Here is a 25,758-nt window from a genome sequence, read left to right on the forward strand (position 1 = left end):
GTGGTCACCATGCTGGTAATAGGAAGTGGAGCTATGTGGCCAATAAAAGACTGCACTGTATCTGAAATCACCTTGAACCTCTGCTAGATTTCATTACTGTGCAAACATAATCTTATTTAGAAAGTGCAGAAGAAGTAGAAGATTGAATTCCCAATGAACGTCTGTGACCAAAGTGGTGCAAAGGGTGCGCTTACAGTGTGCAGGTGGTCAGCAGCTTTTCAGCTTTCAGTGTTGGGATAGATTGTGTGTGTGTGTGTGTGTTCACATTCATATATGCGTGCATGCCTCTCCTGCATGTGTGCTGGGATGTTTGTGTGACGAGTTAGCCACAGCCTGGAGGTTGTCTTTGAGCATCTTGGCAGCATCTCGCCCTGATGACATATTTACTGTACAGGCAGCCAGCTTAGCCCTTGGAAGGTGATGAGATAAAATATAACTCTGAGCAGTTTTTCCTCTCTTTCCACTCAATAGTCTGCCAATCTCTCACTCTTTTCTTCTGATTTCTGAAGTGACGTTATCGCTGTTGCATCCAACTCAAACTCGCAGTGTTGAAACGGTCGTGGATGTGTTTTCTCTTGTGCTGTAACAAAAACATTGAAATTAACCTTCTTGTTTGTACGCAGTTGAAGTACTCAAACACACTTGCGTTTTTCAAGTCGACCATAAAATTAACACCATTCACGACGCAGTATTCCAGTGGCTGAAGAGGCTAAACTTCATTCCACTGCGATTAATAATCCACCTTTAACCTCTAAACATTAACCCTCTTTTACACAGCCCTCAGGGAGTGTGTGACAAGGTATTAGATGGTATTGACTTAATGTTATTGAACAGCGGTGAGCTTTTTGTCTACTGTTCTCCAGCTGTTGGTGGGTTGTATTACACGTCGATGATGGACACGAAATGTAGGTCTGTAACAGGATCTAAAGTCATGGCCAGATTTGACGTTAATCACCCATGTTCCACTGTGGGCACAATAAGAGTGATGAGAAAGTATATGTTGTGCGTCAATACGCACCGACCCAGTCTGCATCTAGTAAAGCTGACTGCGCAGAATGGACAGACGAAGAGTAGCCTTTGACCGCCCCCTCCCAACCTGCACTCACCACAGCAACGCCTGAAAGAAGCGGTCTCCACTTCCTCGCCTTTACTTTCTCTCTCTCACACTTTTGCTTCTGGGCTTATTGTTGCCATGAAAGTAGTGTTTCCTCCCCTCTAAATGTCAAACTGACCTTGTGGTGTCTGTCCAACAGGAAAACCCGGCCATGTGGTTCATGCTTAGTGTTTGACGATGTTCACTCACATTGGCCATGCTTTGTTTTTTTGTAAAAATTATTCTGAGCTGTTCCTGCTTTATTGTAGAGGGAGGAAATAGACTGAGCAGAGATTCCATTAGATTTAAACGTACAAGGTTTCAATTAGATTGTATTTGTTTTAGCAGAAAGCAAAGATGTAACAGTGATATATTTGATCATACTGACCTTTCCGGTATCAAACACTCTTTCTGTATACGTCCCTCCCTCTGCCTTACTGTGTCTTGATCTGTCTCTGATTCTTTCACATACATACATGATACACTCACAGAACACTCACTGGCCTTGGGTGAGGTTGTTGGCTGCCAATTGTGACACTTGTCATAGTGGATCTGTCCAATGTAAACCTGCGGAAATGTACAAGATGCAAACATATGTCTTTATTCATATGACTGTTAAATTTAGGTGTCTGATTGATTGGGTCTTTGAGGACTGAATCATGGGGAATGAAATGAAACCACACCTTGTGAGTTGTCATAAAAAGCAAAAAAACAAACATTTGCAATGCACCTGAGAAGAGTGAAGACTGAAGAGAGCTGTCTCTGGGTCAGTTTTTGACTGCCCGCATGCCTGAAGAATCTCTTACAGTAGCAGTTTGATAACCTTAATTGGTTTAGGCCTATGTGACAATATGTCAAGCTTGGGACTGTTAATTAACCTGATATGGTTGAGTTGTTTTGATTTAGCGAATGCTAGCCATCACAATTTGGATCCCAAACTGTATAACATTACAGATGTTACCATTTTGCCTGAGATTAGGAGAACAAGAGTGCTACAGCCAAGGAGGAAAAAAACATCCAGGCTCATGCACATTGCAAAACAAAAAGTGGACCCCTGTACTTTATTACAGGCCAAAAAAAAAAACCTAATGAAAGCGTATGTATCTCTCTGTATCGGGACAGCATATAAAGTAATATGAACATTAACACAACATTAAGAGAGATAGTTAACAGTAATGTTAATATGATATCAATACCTGTGCAGAGCCTAAAGGATAAAAGTACCTTAGTACTACTAAGTAAGTATACTGTACTAGATGTCAGTACAGAATCTTCCCTAAGGCTGTGAGACCCCTTAATTCCCACCCATCTACTGTATTTTTTGTGTTTGGCAGTGGCATAAAGGGAACTACAACTTAATCTTGTTATACATCCTTGTGTTATAAAATGATAAATTAAACTGCATTGTACCTTGTAATGGATTGTCAACAGTTGTTATTCCACCCAAAGAACATAACTTTTGCATTTTTTCACACTTATAACATCTAGATTATGCTCACCAACAGGGCTGGAACTCTATATACACTCAAAGAAATATAATACTAGTCTGAATCCACATGTGGAAGTAAATTCTGTTCAAACACCATACTTTTCTGTTGGTCCTGGAACAATGGCAACCAAAAGCAATATTTAAACTGTTCAAAGATCGGTTAAAAGATCAAAACAAAATTCCGTCATGTAACACTCAATACTAGATAATTTTATCATGCCTGGACACAGCTACTGCTGTTTCAATCCATTGTTATTTATATATAGCCAGTCAAGGAAGTAACATCCTGTTAAATCATAAGATTTTTACAAAATAAATTATACCAGCACAATGTTTAGTATGATTTTATGGTTTCACTGTTAGATTGAGTTTACAAATTCCTTTCCTTGCTCGGCTGCTGGGTCATGTGAAAAATTAGATGAGGAGACTGAAATCTGTCTTTGTCTCTACAGATGAATGTGTACATGTGTGGTGTGGTGTGTGTGTGTGTGTGTGTGTGTGTGTGTTTGTCCCACTTGATGAATAGGGTTTCTATTCACATGATAGTGGAACAAAGCTACTGTAGAGTTCACACTACTGCTGGATATCCTGTTGATATCACAGAGGCCCATTCTTTCAACTGTGTATGTGTGTGTTTGTGAGTTAATACATATAGCAGCCGTTGTACAGCGCTGCTGCATGGTTGTGGTTAATTACAGATTCCTTTTGTGTAGCTTACAGTGTGTGTGTGTGTGTGTGTGTGTGTGTTTCCCTGTGCCTTTGTGAGCAGAATGCCTCATTTCAGCAGTATCCCAGCCACTGTCCCTAAAATGTCATCATTAAACTACAGACAGAGCATGTGACTGAGATAACAGGATTCCCCTCACTAAGAAATATCTGTGTCACACTCCGGAAAGGAGTTACCAGATGTAGAAACTAAGAAGTAGAAACCACTTTTGCCACTTTTAACACTTTGCTTCATGCTCACCACATTCGGCCCTTTTGCCCTGAACTGTCACATGTCATGGTAGTAACAAAGCACCTATAGTATCCCTGCGTTACAGCAGACATCAATGGGCAAGTCATTTTGCCTTAATTTTATTCTCACTTTGAACACAAAAAGGAGCTACTCGATGGCGACTGCGAGTGGTGGGAGAACAGGGAGTATTTTGGGTTTAGTCCTGATGATAAAGGTGAGCCAGCCAACACGTACGAAGCTGTGTGCCATCATCTCTGTTCAGCCCACTGATGTGCCGGTATCCACTGTGGCAACAAGTGTCATTGGGTCCTCCAGCAAGAATCTATGGAAGAAGGCGCTCATTCCCTATCTATTCAATATTCTTTGGGTCATAAGTATTTAAACCCAGCAAGACTTGTATGCTACATGCTGTACATGCTACAATGACTTATATCACCAGCATGCTTGCCAAGCCTCCCATTTTCACAGAGGCTCCTGATTTTTATTGCCCTCTCCTGGTTTCCTCAATTTTTTTGATTTATTAAAAATGTTCACAACTTTGTTGCCTTTGTGTTTGTTGCCTTCATTACTGTTTCTGGCACTCTACAGCGCGTATAAGCCCTACAACTCTCTCCATTGTTTCCACCTGGAAACCAGCATGCACGTGACGCAGAGGAGAGAGCCCCGCTCCCCACTTCCTGCTTTTTAACCCAAATACCGTCACATACTGTATATGCCCCAGTGAAATGTCAAGAAGGTATAATGGTATGAAAAAATAAATACCGCCCAAGCCTAATTGTCAGATCTCAGCAATGAACTTATTGAGTTGTCTTATTTCTGCTGGTACAAATGATAGCCAAAATAAGACATCAGAATTGTTCTCTAAGATAAGCTGTGACATGAAAACACAATTTACAGTTTGTAATGCCGTGTGTGGCATAACATGTCGATTACTTATTCAATATTAGCCATGTGCATAAGTGCATGTAATTACATTGTTTATGAGAATGGGGGGAATTCTGTTGTAAAAGTGTGGGTGAATTAGGGGAAAAGGACAGAGAGGCAAGTGTCAACAGAATCACTTATTTTTAGCTGTCACTGTCCTTAGCTGTCCTTCCTGCAAGAACACACACACACACACACACACACACACACACACACACACACACACACACACACACACACACACACACACACACACACACACACACACACTTCTAAATAGCAGGCAGTGACAGCATAGCATCATCCATCTCTCTGGCATCTGGGAACCCCCAACAATGTGTCTTTTTTCCCCCCTTCAAATCTGATTGAATATTCAAAATATTTCAAATATTTTCCACCCAACAGTTGATTTTTATCACTTTAACAGACCTACACTGCAATACCAATGATGGAATGCCACTCCATAGACTAACTGACATTGTAGTCTATGGCATATATACTGTAGCAGCAGGGGCAACATAACATGTATTTCAGTTCTGTTTGGGGGTTTATTAACATGGACTGTGCACATTAATTGTTTACTGTAAATGTAGCCCTAGAGCTTAAGGGTTAAGACACCAGCCGTGAACTTCTGTGTCCCTAGTTAGAGTCCAGCTAGGAACCAGCTCTTTCACCCTCATTTCCTGTCATCTGTCTGCTGCTGTCTGCAATACAGGCTAATAATGCTCCAAAAGGTACTTAAAAATAGACAATGTCATTGTTAGTCTATGGATAGGTCCTTTATTAACAGGTGTTTTTGTTTTACTCTAAACTCTCCTACACTCTTTAGTGATTTGAAAAACTGACACTTTACCACTTGCTGCACAAACACAAATGGCTGCTGCAATTAGTGGCAGTCAAGTGCACACCTCAGATTATTAGTGATGTGATGCTATGACTACCCAGTCCTCATTATCATTTTATCTATCTACTCATTGGTGAACTATCTTTTAACCTGAACTTGTGATTCACTGATTTGAAAAAGTTACCATAAATGGTACGGCATCGGTGCTTGCAAAATCTGTAAGAAGACATTCCCTGACATGAAAGCTTCTCTGGGCAGTGTAGTTGTGGCATGTAATTCTTGTTTTATATCGTGTTGGCGGGAATCGATAGGCCAACAATGTGTTTTTAATTTAGAAACACAGTTTGAGTGAGCAGAGAGCCCTGCTTTTGGCTGATTTGTGCGTGCATGCATATGTATGTGTGTGTGTTTGCGTGTGTCCAAGTCTACCGCTGTTGCCAGCATCTATCGAGGACGTGGCTATGGGGAGTTATATGACATGCATGATGTATCTACACAAAAAATTTTAATGTTACCTCATTACATTGTGTGCCAAAATGTACAGTCAGACATCCTCCAAGGACAAGTAAGCTAAATACATGTGCATCATTGTATTCAAGTAGAATAAAGTCATACTTTATCAGGGTATTTGCTCAGTGCGCCACCACAAATAGACATAAACAGTGAAAGTATCTGTGACAAGTTAATACAACTTGGACCCTTATAAAATTTGAAAACTTATTTCGTAATCAACACTGTCATGAACAATAATGCAATCATAATAGTTTCTGCACGCACTGCACAGATTACGGTTACTGTTGCTGAATTATTGCAATGATCTGAACACAAGGAAGGAAAGACAAATTAAGCTACCACACATTATTATAAACCATAATGAAGTGCATACATTTTAAATTATACTACAAAAAGCAACTTCCATCATTTACATAGTTTGATTTTCAGCCATTTATGTCCGCAGCAAAATGTATGAATTAAAAGGTATATTTTAGATTTTGAAACTTTACAAATGAGAAAAAATTTAAGAATAAATGGTCCATCTTGTGAACACGACAGTCCATTTAGTTTTTTTGTTTTGCCTTTGAGACAAATTTAGCTAGCTTTAAGACACCACTATTAAACAACCATTTACATTTTTGATCGTTTGTGTACCAGGCTGTTTCAGGGTTAAGTTGAGCCATTTTGAGAAAGACACTCTAAATTCATCATAGTATGCACGAAATACAGTATGGACTTCTTCTAGATCATGCAGTCGTACTATTTGACTCTTCACCTAAAATAAAATCTACTGTAAGGAGTTCACTCTTAAGTTACTGTTTATTTTCAGAATCAGTGTAAACCTTTGGTGTTTATTTTACTGTTGAATAATCTGCGGTGAGCACTGTCCTTTTTAACGCCCACGTAAAAATATAATTGTCTGACCTAATGTGCCTCTGCCAGTATATAGTATTTAAGTTTAGGGGACAATCTATTAAAAATGTTTTAATGCTCTACTTAAGGTGCTTTTAAATTTACGACCACATGAATTTGAGCTCGTTGCTAAATTAAAGGTTTAGTAAAGTAAAATAAAATACAGTGTGTCTATGACTTAGCTGTTCAACTATGAACTGACAGTATCCATGTCTGCCTGTTTTTAAGGGAGTTCATGCAAACTTAAATAAAAAACATTATAAGGAATAAAGTTTTCAGTTTCATTTTAGCAGCGACAATAAACCATGAACTATCAAACCAAGCAGTGCATCAATATATTTTGTGTTAAGCTTATTGCTATTTAAGGAAAAATCTACACTAAAAGCTATAGATAAAGCAGCTGTTGTATTAGTGAAGCACTCTGCATTCATGGGTGCATTCAGGGTCTAAACATCACCACCAAAATATTTTTGGGGAGAGTGAGTGAAAACCAGTGAGCCAAAACACACTTCCAATAAAGGCTAAAGACATCAGATTGCCTTTGAGGTTTTCACTGAAGGTAAAAACTGGGAAAACACTACTTGACATCAAATGTAATGATGAAAGCATTAAAGTTCCATAAATAAGAGTTAGACCAAAGGTATAATAAAAATGTGTTGTAGTAACATTTACATTGTGCTTCGTGTCAGGAAGAAACACAGGATCACCAGTGAAAGATCAACATTAAGTTCTAATAGGATGTACATCACAGTCATCTAGTAAAAATATATATCATGTCCATAATAATGAAGAATAAATGTAAAAAGATAAACAGTTATCCCAACAGTAGCTTAATTCAACAGTTATTTAGAATGCGGTTTTAGCACCACATTAGCTCCAGGCAGCTAATATAGGGGCTAGCTTTGGTGGCAGGAAGATCGTAAGAAAACTAAATTTATACCAAATCAACAATCACAAAACAGCTGCAATGAAAGGGTAGCTCCAGATAATGCTCCAACAGTGGCATCTGATGAGTAGATAAAAGATGCCTGCCAGTATTTGTTTGGACACAGATCTGAAAAAATGTTGCTATAACAATGTCAGATAAGCTGCTATGGAACTGTGTCAGTAGTGGTTGATGCTAGCAACGGAACAACTGAAACCAATTGCTGCTGGGAAAACAAAATGTATGAAATGATAAAATGAAGTAGAAGTGGAGGACTGTTTTACTGTTGTACAGTAACTTTCAGAATACACATCTAATCAAACTGATGATATATAACAGTGAAAGTATATCTGAGGACCTAATTTCTTTTTAATGCCCGTTTTTCTACTCCTTGGCCTGCGATGTGTTTGATGTTTATGAAGGAGAGCATGCAGAGTGGACACAGCGCAAGTCATCACTGAAGCCACGCATGCTGAAAGTAATGCACTCATGCAACCAGTGAAATATGTGTGACATGAAACTTTAGTGGCATCACATATGAAAGGTTTGATACTGTTAGTAATGTGATGTAATACTGTTTTATACCTAATATGAAAGAGATACAGAGATCACACCAAATTGGTATATAATTAGTAGGATACTAGTACTATATACTGTTATAAAGTATCAGTCACTACAAACTTTCTACAACAATTTAACAACAATTAAGCCTAAAAGGTGTGTTTATTTGGATTATCACTTTATGCTGCACCTTTTGCTATGAAAACATACAATATAATGATTTGCCTGCCTTCTCTTTCATATTTATTTCCTGCAATAAAATAATCAGTTACAATGAATTGCTAACAAGTACGGTACAATTATTCCCTGAAACGTCTGAGCTTCCACTTGGTTGTTGAGTCACTATTAGTATCCCACAGATGACATTGCCAGGTGCTGACATTTCCGGCTGAGGATGTTAACAGAAACACCATGGTGACTCACACCTAAACACATTTTCATTTGTCTCAACAGTGGAGTACGATGCCACAAGTGAGCAAAAACTGCACCCATTTGCTGTATCATTTCAGAAATACTTCAGTGTTCATGTCCACTACAGGCCATCGTAGGCTATGTCAGACTTGTAGCAGTTTCTTGTTTGCAGGCAGAGACTGAAAAATCATTGAATACGTATTACCTCTTTGAGATAAGCTTTCAATAAATACAGGACCCCCTTTTAAAAGAGACTGTGTCTCAATGGGACTTTTCCTGTTTAAGTAAGGGTTTATATATAACAAATGAACAGGTGATTTGTGCTAATAAATTATGTATATTAATTTAGCTGTAAATCCTGACAAAATCCAGGGTATTACGATGCTGTTAGAAGAACTGACTTTTTTCTCTTTACTGGACACTTGTACTGTAAAACCACAGTTTATCCTTCAAGGTGTGCGTGGCCTCAGTATGGTTATAATTTAGTTATTTTGACGCTACAGAGCCAGTGTGACTCACTGCCGACTGACATCCTACGATGTTTTTCTGACTCAGTCCCAAGAGAGACAGTGAGGGGTGTGTGTGTGTGTGTACACATTTATGTTTGCCAGCATGTGTGTGTTTCTGGCAGCATATGCAGGAGCTCCTAAGCCTGTCTTTTATTTCTCAGACTGGCAAGCTACAACAGATTTTTCCAACCCCCCCCGCGCGCACGCGCACGCACACACACACACACACACACACACACACACACACACACACACACACACACACACACACACACACACACACACACACACACACACACACACGAACATGGCCAATTACATGTCTTTCTTCTCTCTCTACACTCACTGTCCTTTCCCTGACTCCCATCTGTCTTTCCATGAGACTCTTGATCCATCCTCTTTTCTTTCACTCTTTATTTCTCTGCATCTTTGCCTGGATTTAATTTTAAATTCTATCAATTTATTCAGTAATTCTATTAGTATACAAAACGCCACTGAAATAGGTTTGATTGTGAACTGCTGGTGTTGACCACATCATACTATTCTTATTTTTTTCTTTCTTCTTTGACTATGGATGTGAGGGAATAATTAGCCAAAGCATGAATAAAGATGGTCATCATTAGAAAAAGCTTGTCACTCCTTGATTCATTCTGTCAGGACAAGTTATTTGTTGCAGTGTGTGTTGCTCCTCATTATATGCAGTTTCTAAAAGAGTTATGAACAGTCTCCTGTATGTGGCTGACCTTGGCCGATGCAGCAACAGGAAATATTGTTGTGAAGGTGGCCCTGCCTTGAGTTTAAGTGGAGGGGAAGCCAAACTGGCTGTGAGTGTCTGTCTCCTAGGAGCTCTTAGCGCCTCATGTATTATTTGAAAGCCATACATCTGTCCGAGGCCTTTCACTGCCTCACTGGGCTAATATGAGTTAAGTTTAATGGAACTTTTTGCACTTTTTCAGTGCATGCGCGCACACACACACACACACACACACACACACACACACACACACACACACACACACACACACACACACACACACACACACACACACACACACACCCCTACCCCTCCACACAAATGTAGGAGCTGTCAACCTTCATCACTAATGCCACTTGGGATCCACTCACAATATCCGCCTGTATGCATTTAGCCTCTTTCCTCTCACTCTCACTTTAAGTAACCGCATGCAAAAAAAAAAAGGTAATCAGGACAAACAGTGATATTCTCTTTTAGGTCAGGTAACCAAAGTTAAAAATAAGAATGGGACGCTTGATATGAGTCTTTACAGTTGCTGGTTGAATCATTTTGACCTCCCACAGAATAAGGCGCTCTAAACATGAAAAATAGCTTTTGCTAAAAAAGCATGCCGTCTCTAAAGTGTCATTCAGTAAACCTAACGGCCTCTTTTTGTTTTCCCTCACTTTCTGCAGGTCTGTCAACAGCCAAGAGGAAGTTTGCTGACTCGCTCAACGAATTTAAATTCCAGTGTATTGGAGACGCCGAGACAGATGATGAGATATGCATAGGTGAGCTTGCTGATATGAAATCCAATATAGCCTGTAAATAGACGGTCGACAATGCTCTCTCATTATAGTCGCTATAGTCATATCAGTACTGTCTCTGAGGCCAGCTTGGTTTTCAGTGCTGTTATACAGGAAGCCATAACAATCAGTCTCAAATTATGCATCTGCCCTGAATCTGCCCATTAATTTTTTAGCACAAAGCTTATTCTTTGATGAATGCCATCAAGAGGAAATTATTTGCAAATTGTGAAAAGTCATATCAGTATAACTGCCAGGCCATTCTGTGACTTTGGTGCATGATGAAAGATTTAAATACCTCACATTTAAATCCTTTACAGCATCAAATGAACAGTTTAGTGGTAGTGCAACAAGAGTACATTGGCAGAAAAACTAAATACTTGACTGATCATTTGTCTTGTGATTTTAATTAAGTATTATCATATTGTCATCTTTCTTTTATATAAGTATTATTTCATTTCCATGTTTTCACTGGATTTGGGAAAAACACATGGAAGCTAGTGAAGCTAGTCAAATTGTGCAAAAGCCTAGTCCTTATTTTTCACCTTTGTTCGTCTGTTCTCATTGTAACATTCAATGTTATAAAACAGTGATTGTGAAACAATCAATTGGTAGTTTTTGTCCAGTGGCATCAGGAGCATCTGTTGTGCAGATAACTCAAGATCAACAGCCAATGTTATAAATGTAATGCTGAGTTAAACCTAATAAACATATTGCTGTACACAAGATTATTGTGTAAAAGATTGCTGTGAAACATACAGCAGTCACCACACCCTCTCATGCCGCCTGGCTCTGTCTGTGCAGGCTGCAGCTTCTCACTGGCCTGACCCACCCACTGCTGTTGTTTAACTAACCCAAGCTATCTTTCCTGAACAGCTTGCTGCTCAAGTGGGCTGCACCACGGCACTGTTGTTTTTAAGATATTCATAATCTCGTCAAAACTCATTTCTTCTCTCCGATACAATGATGATTTAATATCAATTTATGATTTTAATTTTATTTATTGAGCACTTTTAAAGCAGTGAGCAGAAAGTGCTTTCCAAGGTCAGACAATTACATAAGGGGTAATTGCAAGAGGTAAATAATGAAGCATACATACACTAGTACATACATATGTTACGTATTTAGAGAATGTATTTATGTAATTAAATAAAATTTGAAATGTAAATAACTTTCCTTAATTAAACAGAAGTTATCTTATACATGAATGTTAAAAATAGCCTCTGATGATTTTATCTCTTGTACTTCTACTTCATACCTCCTTGTTGTTCTCTCAGTATCACATTTTTTAAATTCTACGTGATTGATTAAGAATGTGTGTCTGAGCTTACTGAAAGGTTTGACTTCATTTTATGAGCTTTATTAAAGGATTGGACTATTTTTCAATGCATTCCTTGCATAGTCCTGAGATTCTGCTCCTTTATAGTTGAATCTAACTTCCAAGAACCAAATCCTGTAAAGTCTCATGTTGGAAAGCAGAGTGAGTGTAAGTGTGTGCCTGTGTGTTATGTGATAATTAAGGAACAAACTTGAGCTCCACTGTCTATGTGCATGCGTGTGTGTGTGTGTGTGTGTGTGTGTGTGAGAAGTGTTGGACAGGGACAGAGGCAACTGAAGTGGAAACTCTGACCCAAAACAATGTAGCCATGGCTCGCCTGCCAAGCAGGGAAACAAGCACTGAGCTGTGCTCACTGTGAAAGCACTATAGAAACAAACCATATAAATTGCGGTTTCATTTCCAGTTAATTACTCTGCTGTGTCATGAGTTTCGAAAAAATTGTTAGACATCCAAGAGCAGAAACAAAGCCTCATCCCCGCCACCTCCCCGCCACCTCGTACCAACTTTCTTCTTCAGACGCTCTCTCTGTTTCTCTCTGTATTTGCCTGTACTTGTGTCTCTCATCATCACTATTGAAAATACCAGCTTTCTCTCTACCCCTCTGCCTCTCTGTCCAATTATCTCTTGTCTTTTATGTCTGTCTCTCTCTCTACCAACATGAATGTCCTTAGCCAAGTCTCTTCAGGAGTTTGCTGCAGTCCTACAGAACCTGGAGGATGAGAGGACACGTATGGTGAGTAGCCTTCCTTACAATTAAGGAATACTATAGGTGGTTGATGGTAGGGAGTGGAAGCTGTGTTATTGCATTACTCAGCAAATGCTTTGACGCCTCTAGTCAAATGGATTTAGAGGACAGGTTATTAATTTTTAGAATCTTGTAAAGTAAAACATTTTGTCCTTTTTCATTCCTACACAATGTTGTCATGTCTGGCATCATATAGTGTAATATTCACAAATAGGCTTTAGGTTTGGCTTGTGTTCCCCTGTGACCAAGGGAACTATGTTGAACTCCTAAATTCAGAGGTCTATGATGGTTTCAGTTTGCTAATAAGTGTTATCATTATAATTTAAAAGAAAATTATGTGAGTAACATTGTAATTTTAAAGATTTATGTAATACAGTAATATGTACTTGCTTTTTGTGGTGTGTGCGTGCGCGCCCCCAGATTGAGAATGCCAACGATGTGCTGATTATGCCACTGGAGCGGTTCAGGAAAGAACAGATCAGTGCAGCCAAGGTAAGCAGGCGACAGTGACCAGCCGCAGGACTGGTGATGCACATGTACTGTTCATCAGTATTGATCTGCTGGCAGTGAATCATAAATCAGTAAATCAATGAAATCCTTTCAGTGCTTCTGCACTGTTAGAATGTCACTGGCAGACACAACACCACTCAGAACATATAGTTGATAGTTAAATAGTCTACAGTGGATCCTCAAATGTGATTCATCCAATCAGATTTTGGATCTCGGCACACTGGATGTGGTAATTGATGTGCGACCTCTGACATTTTAACTGCAGGTGAAAAGCTTGCAGCCTCAGCCACATCTGTACCTTCACATCACCCTTTTGACATTATGCTGCAGTTTCTTATTTGCTAATACTGGAGAGTGTCTTTATTTTATTTATAGATCTAGGTTAAATGACCCATATAGTTTGCAGTCACCGTATTCTTGTCTATGTAATTTTCCTTGAAATGATTTGATCAAAGCAGTGCTAGAAAAATGGCTCTCATTAAAACTAGTGGCACATATTAAAGTTCCAGTGAGATCTTCCTAAAGGCAGGATAATTACAGTATTTCCTTGAAAGTTAATAGGGATGTTCCATATACTGTAATATAAAGTATATCACTTGTCATTTTGGCATACTGTCTTCTTTTATATTCAGTGATCATAATTTTATACACACTGAATTAAATTAAAGATTTTTTTTGTATCATGGCATGGTTAGTTTTCATTCTACCTATATTGCAGACCTGTTGGTGTTAAAGAAACCTTAAATGCTCTATTGTGAAGTTCACCAGTTGCCACACATCGGCCTTTCACTAAGAGAATTTGGGAAAGTCCTTTTAAGACAGGCTTGAAATGCATATCTATAGTATATAGATAATATTTACTGCATGTCTCAAGGTCTCCCTCCTCTTCTCAAGGTCTGAACTATCACTACATGGCCTGGATAGGAGATTAGAGGAATACATAATCCTGCCATAAATCACTGATTCCCACTGGGGGGTCTCCTAGGCCAGCATGGCTCCCTCATGGCATGGCCGGTGTTGTTTTAGTGTTTCAGTGTGTATAAATCTTTTTGTACCTGTCCCTGACTGAATGTACAGGGGGGTATGGAAACACTGAACATAAAAAAAAAAAGTGAGCACGTTGGTAAACAGGACGATGTTAACTTTGCACTGTAGACGTTTAACATTCTACAATACTCGGATAAGTACTATACTTTACATTTTATGGTAATCCCTTACCCCATGAAATAAATATGCATGTTGGAGTGTTCAAATCTTCTTACAGCAGGTCATGGTGCACTTATGCTGTCATTGGCCATGGGACATTGATGAGTAGCCACAGGGGTTCCCCTGATACATGCACTTTTATTATTAGTGTGTGCTCTGCTAATCCACCCCTTTACAGCAGGTCATTGTTTGATTGTGCCATGGTGGCCAGATTAAGAAGTGAATGCATAATCTGTGCAGTTAGGTCACCATGAGCGATGTACTAATCCCAGTTTAGCCCTAAAAGACCCGACAGCATCTTCCCTTGACACAGTTTTACCTTGTCCTAAAGCCTCCAGAGCCAGCAGTCCTCTAACACAAGAGGAGTTTTAGGACAAGTACAGTGAGTATGTTGTGTATTATATAAAAGTTTATTTAAAGAAGACTGAGGTTTTCGCAGTGTAATTCATGCAAATCGTTTGTATAAAAACAAATACTACTGCTGCAATGATTTTGGAGAGGCGTTAATGGTGTCATGAACTGGGTCCAACTGTGAAGAATTGCCTAAATAAACACACACATGAGCTAAATTAATTGTTTATATTATTAAAATTCATATGTCATTTATTTTGCTTTCAATTATGCAGAGTTGGAGGATAATGAGATTCTGATGTGGCCATTTTGATGATTACTGTGTGCATCGACATTCACCAGTCATTCTGTGAATTTAAATAACAACTTGTTTAAGTTGACACATTTACACTTGATCAGAGCGCCACTGTTAACCATGCTGTAGTGTTTCAGGCTAAGCCCAATGCAAGGCACAGCAGGCACTGCCTCTGTTAAGAATACGTTTAATGATACACTGCTTTGGTACTGTGGTGAACTAAAAAAAAAAATGCACCATTGAAGTGAATGTTTACAAAAAAGTTTCTTGCCATGTGCTGTTTGCAGAAACAGGCATGGAGTGATATGCATAGGTTGGCTTAATGTTTCAGTGGGACATCCTAGTAATTGTTGACATGACAGAGGAGTGTAGCTGTGAGAGTCTTATGGCACCACATGATCCATATCAAAAAATTTCATGTACTTTAATCTTCTTGGAAATTGAAGAAGAAAATCATCACTTAGCAATCATACTGGGAGGAGACTGCCACCTCCTGGCTGAGGATGGAAGTAAATTAAACCAATGTGATTGTTAAACATGAAACACCTCATTTATACTGGCTGTGTACTTCGTCAGACAGTCAAGCTCGCTTCAGTTGGTTATTTAAATGTATTTTTAATCAAAGTTATGTTGTGAAAACTGTATTAAGGGACAAACAGGAGAGGGTTGCAGCAGGGATGTTTTCCACAGTGAATATGAAAAAGTCATAGAGGGAGTCTAAACAGGCCTTGTTGTTTAGAGGAATGTTCATCTCTGATGCGTTATGCAGCTGCTGTCCATTCCTCCCTCTGGCCCTGAGGACTGTTCTTGCTGTTTAAACTGGCTTGACAATGAAGCACCTGTGTCATGTGACTGCAACAAAGGTTGACATCATCTGCTTGTCAGAGTTCAGACTGACGAAGCATTATTTTTTAAGAGGATTTGGAAAAACAAACTTACATGAATACAAATAACCAGACAGGAGAACCATAAAACAGCACAGCTCACTGATTTACAACATTCACCCAAATTGACCTTTTCCACAGCCGACATTTTGACTTATAGTCATGGTAGGACAAGCACAGGTGTTACTGATAACATTAACGGTGGCTCTGTTTTAATTCAAGTGTACCAGTAAGTCAAGACAGTGTGACAGTGAGCCAGCAAGAACAATAATGGCTAAATGGAATTCAGCCATCATTATTTTTTTTTACAATTGTTTAATACATTTACCTGACGCTTTTATCCAAAGTGACTTATAATTGGTAGCTATGTCAGAGGTTGAGATTGAACTCGGGTCTCTCACACCAGAGGCAGGCATCTTAACCATTGCGCCATCACCACCCCATAATATAACCACAGATAATACAATACAGCACCATCTCTGATGTTTGGCAAATTAGGATAGTCTTACAGAATACACTATATCGCCATATTCTGACATCAGTAAAATTAAGATGAAAATAAAATATAATTGGCAACAGAAGTTTGGCTCACTGGTTTCACGTGTGCACTGGTTTAACTGGTATTAAACCAATTACACCACAGTTTCTCGTCTTCTCACAGCTTGTTTTGTTCTACCAACAGACCAAAACTCCAAAATGTACAATTTACAGTGGCATAAAACAGAGACGCAGCAGCCTCACATTTGACAATGTGGAACCAGTGAAGGCTTGGCTTTTTTTCCCTTTGATAAATCACTTAAATAATTAACTCAAATGTTGATTGTTGATTATTTGACATGGTAACACACAAATATTCTGAATCTGCTAGTCTGCACAGTGTTTTGTAGGTTCATTCTGAAGCTCCAGCTCGGTCATGTCATGACTTTGAGATAAAGAAATGCAATAATGTTAACAAGCCAGGGCAGATGTACAGTAATAATACCCCAGGGCCTCTCTGTCATAGGGAGGCCCACCCTGATCTGCCCTTCCGCTGTTTTTGTGCTCCCTTCTCTCCTCTTCTCCTCACTGTCTCTCTTTACCATATCTATCTCCCCTGTCTGCTGGCTTGAATTAGATTCAAGCTGAATGAAAAACGTGACCATTAGAACATGGTCAGAAAAAAAACGGGTGTGTTTTTTTTTCTTTTTCCCTTTTTGGGTCTGTTGATCTTGTTGGACACTTTAAAGTTTTTCTCAGTATTTTCCAGTCCAGCAACTTTAAGAAACACACACCCTGCTCAATCTGTCCCTGGTTTACCATCTATCCATCTGACTGTCTCTTATGTCAGTGATCTCAGCTGTGATGAAACAGTCTGTTGTTTAATAAGCAGCTGTGCTCCCCGGAGGAACAATTTCATACTGGACTCCCTGAAAAGTGGAAAATATCATGTGAAAGCTAACAGAAATTCACATTAAATGAAGTTTGCCTTGCTCTCTGTTCTCCAACCAGCAGCTCAGTCAGTTTTGGGCTGTGGTTGATTGCAGATGGTAGTCACTGATCAAATTACTTGTAGAGACCATGTTAATATGACGAGAATTAAGGAGGAGCACAGGAGTTGAGTTAGCTGAGATAAAGCTTGATTGTTCTGTCTATCACCCAAAATAAAAGTTAATAATTTTTTATCTGTTACAGGAAGCCAAGAAAAAATATGACAAAGAGACAGAGAAGTATTGTGCAGTGTTGGAGAAGCACCTTAGCCTTTCAGCGAAGAAGAAAGAGTCACATCTACATGAGGTAAGATGTTGTGTCAAAGTTGACATCTCTTTTCTTTCTCCCACCTGATTGGTAATGTTTGTCTTTTTTTATCCAATGAATATCAGTCTGTTCTTAACTTGCTTCTCCGTTATAGGCAGACAACCAGGTAGATAATGTACGGCAGCATTTCTACGAGGTTTCGCTGGAGTACGTCTTCAAGGTGCAGGAGGTCCAAGAGCGGAAGATGTTTGACTTTGTGGAGCCTGTAAGATTGCACTTGTTTTTTTGTTATTTTTTCTTTTACGGAATATGCCTGTTTAAACTCTTCTTTCCCCCAAAGTTGCTGTATTACACTTACTCACTTTGATATATCCACACCCAGCAGCTGCTCACTACAGTCACAGTCTTCTGTTGTTGCCTGCTGGTTTTGGTACCTCAGTGGTAGTTTCTGAGAAAATAAATAAATTTGTTGCACACACACCACACAAACCTGACTTTAAACTCATTGGAAATGTACAAAATATGTATATTTTACTGCCTCTGTTTTTAAGTTTTGTCTTTTTTGGTACATACATAGTTGTAAATTCTCTTAACTTCTTCTATGAATCTGCTAAATAAAATGTCCACTTATTCGCCTCTTCCTCCCGTTCCTGTTCCTCCTCCTCCTCCACCCAATTTTCCCCTGCCTTCTGTACTTTGTCCTCCTTCTGAACATTTACTCTTCAATGCTTTCCTCCTCTACATTCTTATATTTCCACTCTTTCCACATATCCTTTTCCTCTTTGTCTTCTCACACTACTGCATGTATCTTCCTCATCTACATTTCCTTGTCCTTTTCTCTCTTTCTCCATGTTGTTATCTTTATCTCTTACTTTATCTACTTCACTTTCTTGCTGCTTTTGTTTCCCCCAGTTGTTGGCGTTTCTCCAAGGCTTGTTCACCTACTATCACCACGGCTATGAGCTGGCAAAGGACTTCAACCACTTCAAGACTGATCTAACCATTAGCATACAGAATGTAAGCTCAACCACACACAAAGCAAAAGGTCACCCCGTAACCTTGAGTCATGCAATTAAATAAACATTTGTGAAAGTAAAAAAACATCTGAAAACCAAAAAAGAATAGATTTAAAATAGAAACCATACAGTAGTTGCAGAATTACTGATGTGTTGTGTTTGTCCATCAGTGCTTCTTATAATTATCTTGTCATCCGTCTCCTCCAGATTTGGTTTGATTTTGACTGACAGAAAGAGTTTAAAGGGCTTCACTTTCTTAGGTGTAATCTTCAACTGAAAAGGATACTTCACCCAAAATGCTACGTTGAAGCATTCATGGTGAAAGTTCAAAGGGCATCCAAATCCAAGGTCATTCAGGTCAGCTTCATTAGCACAGCCATGTGAAAAGGCTGCAGGCAGAAAGGAATTCAAAAGTCAAACAGTAACTTGCAGAGTCATCTTAAATTGCAGATCCCTGCGCAATCCCTTTTTTTTTGTAAAAGAGCTTTTTTAGAAAGTATTTCTTACTCTTCCGAAACATTGCTTATGCTGTTGTTGCAAGTTCAAGATTACTTAGGATCGGATTAGACCAGTCAAAGAAAGGCCTAAGGCGTTGTCTCCTCTGTGCTTGTGTTGACAGACGCGGAACCGTTTTGAGAGCACGCGGTCGGAGGTGGAGAGTCTGATGAGGAAGATGAAAGAGAATCCACATGAACACAAAAGTGTCAGCCAGCATACCATGGAGGGATACCTGTTTGTACAAGAGAAGCGTACGTATCAACCCACGTCTGTGTGCGCGTGCGTATGTGTACATGTTAAGTCTTACAATGAGGACACAGTACAACAACAATTGACAATGTTCCAGTGCCATGGAACATGCACCCACACACACACCAGAGTAGCAGAACAAACCATAATTAACCTACAATTGACAAAGTCAAGTCTGATCTGTTGGAGACGTGACAGCAGCACTGACTTCGTGCAGTTACCATGGTAACATCTAGCACTAAAGCAGGAATGATTAAGACTCATCCTTTTTTTTTGCTGTAACCCTGTCCCCCCCTCCTGCCTCTGTCTCTGTTTTTCTCTGACCATTTGACATCCCTATTTTCTCTTTTCCCTTCTCTTCTCCTGTGTTTTTTGTTTTTAACATTCTCTCTCCTCCTTTTACATTTCTTTCTCTCTCCCTCAGGCTCATTTGTGTCCACCTGGGTGAAGTACTACTGTACGTACCATCGTGAGCCCAAGAAAGTCACCATGGTCCTGTTTGACCCTAAATCAGGAGGGAAAATGGTGAGTAGCTTGCTCCATTTAAATATACAGATATGGTTAAAATGTGACTCAACATCAAGGCTATCCATTTGTCCTGCTAACCATATCTATATGTTAGTAAGAAACAGAACATGAGACTTGCATATATTATTACAGCAGTAGAGACATCCACAGTCAAGTGCACACAAATGTTCCACTCACTTAGACTCATATACAGACACAAACCCACACCTAGTCATCATGTTGTCTGATTTTCAGTTGATTCTCACCCAGGTCATCCCACTGGGCTGCACTCCAACACTCATTAACACACACTGCTCACTGCTGAGCATGACAAGCTCTCACTGTGTGTTTGGGTCTATTATTTTTATTATTCCCAATACACAACATGATGTCAAGATGTATTTTAAAGGAAGCTTTGTGAGCAGAAAACTGATCAACTATTTTAAATCATCAATAGAAAATGTGTTTTGTGTCAGTCTTGCGTCAGACAAAGTGCATTTTTGGTTTCGCATGGTACCATTTTACACCCCCATACAGTCATAGAGAAAGAGAGAGAGAGAGATAACCGTTTCTCCCACAACAGTAGCCTTCGTAGATAACAGTGCAGTATTGCCAAAGATGTTGTGAGTAAGCAGCATGACTGCAACTATTTTGTGAAAGTGCTATCTTTTATAACTATCTCCACCTACATACTGAATAACCCAAAGCTGATGCAAATTCCGGCCTGTTTTCTGAAGGTTGTCGTAGAACATTTTGAGTTGTTTAACGGAAGTAGAAACACTGAACATAACGGAAAGCTTTCAGCTCCAACACAGTAAGAAAGTAAAAACATATAGACAATCATAGATTAAAGAAGATGACCTGGGCCCATTAGTGTTTTAAAGTTAGAGAATCAAACCTGCCTGAAATGCTTTCCATGTATGAATGTTAATGAAGCAGGAGTGTAAATATGGTGCTTTCTCAGAAAGAATATGTACACAAATAAAATAATTTTAAAATAATTTAAAAGAACACATTTATAATTCTCACTGAATATAGCCAAATATGTCCTGAAGATTCATGTATTTTCTCACCAAAGTATACTGACGGCCAGAAATTTAAGATAATTGCCTCAAAATTCATTTGAACCACTTTTAATGACTTACAATATGTCACACTACTCAAATTGTTCATGTGGATGTAGTGCTGGGCAATTAAACAATACTAATAATTATAACGATAAAACTTTCCTCAATAACAATCTAACAAATGTTCAATAAATGTTTGATTTAATTAAGTTGAATCACGACTGAATTTTTCTATTAAGATATTTATTTTGTTGAGGGAAAACGAAACATTTTACTTGTTTTCTTCATCCATCCATTGTCAACCGCTTATCCTGCGTACAGGGTCGCGGGGGCTGGAGCCAATCCCAGCTGACATCGGGCGAAAGGCGGGGTACACCCTGGACAGGTCGCCAATCCATCGCAGGGCCACACATAGACAAACAACCAAATCGAATGATATGATTTTTTTTTTGTGATAACCTTTTTGGCCATATCGCCCAGCCCTATGTGGATGTAACCTTCACCGCATTAGTGAGGAGACCAAATACATAATTAGCAATAATCATATATGGCTGTTACCTAAGATTGCCATATAAAGAAAACATTTAGGCTGACGTTGTTACTGGTTTACCTGAAGTGAAAGAGCCTAGTGTCTCACGGATAGTGTATGATGGCTTTCCTTCTATGTACTATAACACCAAAGTTCTTAGTTTCAAGCTCATTTCATGTTAGCCAACTCCTGCAGAGATTTGTGTCATTGCCCATCTCACACTGCAAGTCTTTAGCCAAAATGATCTCGGCGTGCTTCCAATTGGAAGTTAAGCAAGTTGAAAATTCTGTCTGTAGCTTCAGTTGCTCTCCAACATGAGAGGAAGGAGAGTCCTTCTTATTTAAAAGGTACTTAACTCTAAAAACTGGCCTAGTGTTTCGCTTTATCTGTCAGAGTTCTTAGTCAGAAAGCATCCGTCATCTCAAATGTCATCCATGACATCAGTTGGTTGGTTCAGGATTCTTCTATTCTTGTTGTGTGATAATAACCAGAAGTTTGTTTTTTGCATTTGGATGCCTTGCACGCTGTTATGCACGTATCAGAATGATACTAATAAACTATGATGTTTTTTTTCTCTTTTACTTTATCTTTGTCAGGGAGATGAAGATAGCTTCATCCTCAAGTCGTGCACCAGGAGGAAGACTGACTCGATAGAAAAGAGGTTTTGTTTTGATGTGGAGGCCATGGAGAGGTCAGTGAGTGTGTCATTTGACTGCTTTTGTATTCTGTTCACAATCTTCCATTGACCGTTCCTTTTCACATTGTTTTACTTAATCTCACTTTATCCTTTATTCAGAGCCCAAAGTGTGTCTTTATTAACCACAGTCAGTGTAATGCAACAGCCATGATTTCCTGTGTCTATTTTAGGCATTTATTTACAGCTTTACCATCAGTTATCACATCTCATATAAATGTAATCTATTGTGTAATTAATTCTGCAGCAGGACAAATCAGGGAGTTTGATGAATTCTCTATTCACAACTTTTTTCACACATACAATACATTAGATAATGTTTTTTATGTGATTTTGTCTCCATCACAACAGTGATGCAGAAAAGTAGAAAAAGACGCAGACAATCCAGGGAATTCTTTAAAAAATATACATTGTGTAATTATAGCCAGCAGACACTTGGGGGTGCTCATTTGTTTTACACCTGAAAAACAGATATCATGGCTAGTTGTGCTCACAGGCTTAGCCCCCTGCAGTGCTTCACTTCCTACACTCCTCTTCTTCCTCCTCCTCAACTTCAGCCTTCCCCCATCAAATCATCTCTCCTCACCCTCTTGTTTCCTGTTCCCCCATTGTGCCTTTTATTTATATTCTTGGTGTGTGTGGTGTGCATCTGTTGGTGTGTGTTTGTTTGTCTCTAAAGTATTATCTGTATTATTTTAGTGTTGCTGTGGCACAATGTGGGACAACAGTCTAATTTGATAGCATTGTACCCATTATCACTATGATGAAATGGAAGTAGTGGAAGTAGTGGCTGTTTGGATGGAGTGGCTCCTCCACTGCAGTCTTTTGCAGTTAGCTTTGTAGAAGTGTGTTGTTGTGCTAGGTGCTTCAGTAGAATTACTAGTCTTTCTTGTAGACAAAGGTCTTGCACATAGACCACAACTCAACATTATATTTTTGTCAGTGATCTTGAGGATGGAAAAATAATGTCCATATACACAGCGAACTCATTTGGTCGGCCTTTGTGTGCAGTGTAATGCTAATTGATTGATTCACAATATTCATTACGGCGGCGTAAAGTGGGGAGGTGTTAGGGAATAGTGTTTGTCTGCTATCAACACAAAAAAAACAAGTCCATTTCAATTTCAGTATTCAGTAGTGTTATTTAATTTGAAAAAGTAATTACAACGGTAGTTACATTTCTAGTTACTGCCAAAAGTAGTGGAGTTAGAGTATGATGTTACTTTGTAAGCAGGGCAGCCAACCAAGGGACACGGTTGCCACTTTTCCTGATAAGCAAATATACTTTGTGTGTTTGTGTGTGTGAAGGTCGGGAGTGATCACCATGCAGGCTCTGTCAGAAGAAGACCGCAGGTTGTGGATGGAGGCCATGGATGGAAGAGAACCGGTAGGTTACCACGGTTACCACACTTTTACTGTTTTATTTTTATTTAAGGAACTCTATGAAATGAATTGTTCTTTAGTGTTATATTTTAAGCTTTGGCAATATTGCTGTTTGGCATTCATGCAAATAAAGCTGAATTGAATTCAATTAGAGAGAGAAAGACAGAGACAGAGAATGGCAAGCCAAAAAGGTTTGGGAACTGCTGGCATTTAGCCATTATCCCATACATAAGGTTGGTGTTTATGTACCTAATAGGAAAGTTGACTGACAACCAGTCTCCCCAACACATGGTTTATGCCTTCTTAACACAAAGCTTTTTCGCCCTAAAGCTACAACTGTGTGTTAGTGCTCCTTTCCATTCTTCTTATTTTGTCACGTTCATGTCCCAACATCTCCCTCGTGCTTATGTCTACGTTAACATGTGTGAAGGTAATCAGCATCAATAAAGCCATCGCAAGTTTGAACAAGCAGTTGCAGAGCTCAGACAATCTGTAAAAAAAACAAGAAATCTTAGTGCTCATGTTTCACTTAAGCTTACCCGACCTTTGTTGTTGTCGTAAACACTTCCCTCTTCTGTGGCTGCTCACCACTGACTGCAGCAGCAACACCATGTCTAGTTCGTTCTGAACAAGCCTAGGCAACAGCCACAGATGGATTTATATTTACTGTTTTTTCCATATTATAGTTGGTTTATTTTATTTTGATGTGTAAAACACATGAATTCTAACTCTTACTGACTTTTACATTGAGCACAGGCATAAAGGTGTACACAGAGCCCTAAATTAAACAAAGTATTCTCACCATTACCATGGAAAATTATGGTATGCAGATTGCAAAAGCCAACAATAAATGTGGCACTTATATGTTCCTCGTTATCCTAATAAATCCTAGACAAAGTATTCAGGTTTGTCATAATTGAAATGAGCAGCATGTGCTTACAAGCATTCAAGGCCTAACTCAACTCAATTCAAGGCACACATAGAACAACAGCTTAACAGCATATAATCGGTGTGTATGGTGTTTTTCTTTAATAAAATGTTGATTACAGATGTAATGTAAAAATTTCACCTGCCCTCACTGGGCTTAGTTTTAAATTATTTTATATTTGAAGTAGTGTGTGTGTGTGTGTGTGTGTGTGTGTGTGTGTGTTTTTCTTTTTTTTAACTTTTTTTTATTTGCAGGTATACAATCTGAACAAAGACAACCAGACTGAAGGAAGTAAGTAGCTTTAATTGGTATCAGTTAACAGTTTATTCAAGAGTACAGTATTATTTAGTATGATCTTACTTTCTGTATTACAAAGAGTGCGCTCTAGACCTGCTCTATATGAAAAGTGCAATGAGATATCTGTTGTTATGAATTAGAAAAATAAGTAAAATTGGATTGAATTAATGGATTGAATTAATGGAAGCGATAGGGTTTGATTAAATAGCCTATTCAAAAGACTTGTTTTGGCCAAAGAATATCTGAACTTTTTAATTCAGTATCTCTAGAACAGAAGGTTTGCACATTGCTAGAAATAGATACTGAGAAATCAAAGCAAACGTAAATCAAAAATATATTTTTTCGATCTCATTTTACTCTGACGGCTCACTCCCATTCTGTTGGTCTTCTGCTCCATCAGTGGCCCAGCTGGATGTGATTGGGTTCAACGTGATGAAAAAATTCATCTATGCACTGGAGACTCGAGGTAGACTGTTAAGTCAGATTCTTGTTTTATTCTTTTTGTTCTGTGAATTTCTTGCTTCTTTAGTAGGATACACTGTACATTTCAGTTAGATTCAGTTCGGATCTGTACTTTTGATGTCCCACCAGAGTGCTGCACAGTACAGACTACTGCACCATGGGAAGCGACTGACTTGTAATGGACAATATGATTTCAGCTACCATCACTTGATTTACAATACTTTGCTTGTTTTAATTTTCATCGCTATTTCACTTTATTTGGATACAGTGTTCCCTCAGTAAATTTTAAAATATACACAGTATACTGCACACTTACACACGTTTAAACCGCTACATATACACTTAAACAGCAAAGTAGCATTTACATTTAGCTTTTATGGGGGGGGGGGGCAGGGGGGGGGGTG

The 25,758-nt window shown here is 38.9% G+C and overlaps 1 protein-coding gene across 3 annotated transcripts in view; it reads left to right on the forward strand.

The window, feature by feature from the left end:
- Window positions 1-25,758, forward strand: part of LOC123962813 (rho GTPase-activating protein 26-like) — a 243,930-nt gene that overhangs the window by 37,112 nt on the left and 181,060 nt on the right. For all 3 annotated transcript variants that reach the window (XM_046039196.1, XM_046039195.1, XM_046039197.1), the window contains 12 exons: window positions 10,550-10,645; window positions 12,671-12,732; window positions 13,165-13,236; window positions 17,662-17,763; window positions 17,879-17,989; window positions 18,637-18,741; window positions 19,360-19,489; window positions 19,912-20,012; window positions 22,187-22,281; window positions 23,593-23,671; window positions 24,850-24,886; window positions 25,293-25,358. In XM_046039196.1, coding sequence (XP_045895152.1) covers window positions 10,550-10,645; window positions 12,671-12,732; window positions 13,165-13,236; window positions 17,662-17,763; window positions 17,879-17,989; window positions 18,637-18,741; window positions 19,360-19,489; window positions 19,912-20,012; window positions 22,187-22,281; window positions 23,593-23,671; window positions 24,850-24,886; window positions 25,293-25,358 — 1,056 coding nt within the window. The remainder of the gene's footprint in view (window positions 1-10,549; window positions 10,646-12,670; window positions 12,733-13,164; window positions 13,237-17,661; window positions 17,764-17,878; window positions 17,990-18,636; window positions 18,742-19,359; window positions 19,490-19,911; window positions 20,013-22,186; window positions 22,282-23,592; window positions 23,672-24,849; window positions 24,887-25,292; window positions 25,359-25,758) is intronic.

This window comes from Micropterus dolomieu, linkage group LG23 (assembly GCF_021292245.1).
Source record: "Micropterus dolomieu isolate WLL.071019.BEF.003 ecotype Adirondacks linkage group LG23, ASM2129224v1, whole genome shotgun sequence".
NCBI classification, from domain to species: domain Eukaryota; kingdom Metazoa; phylum Chordata; class Actinopteri; order Centrarchiformes; family Centrarchidae; genus Micropterus; species Micropterus dolomieu.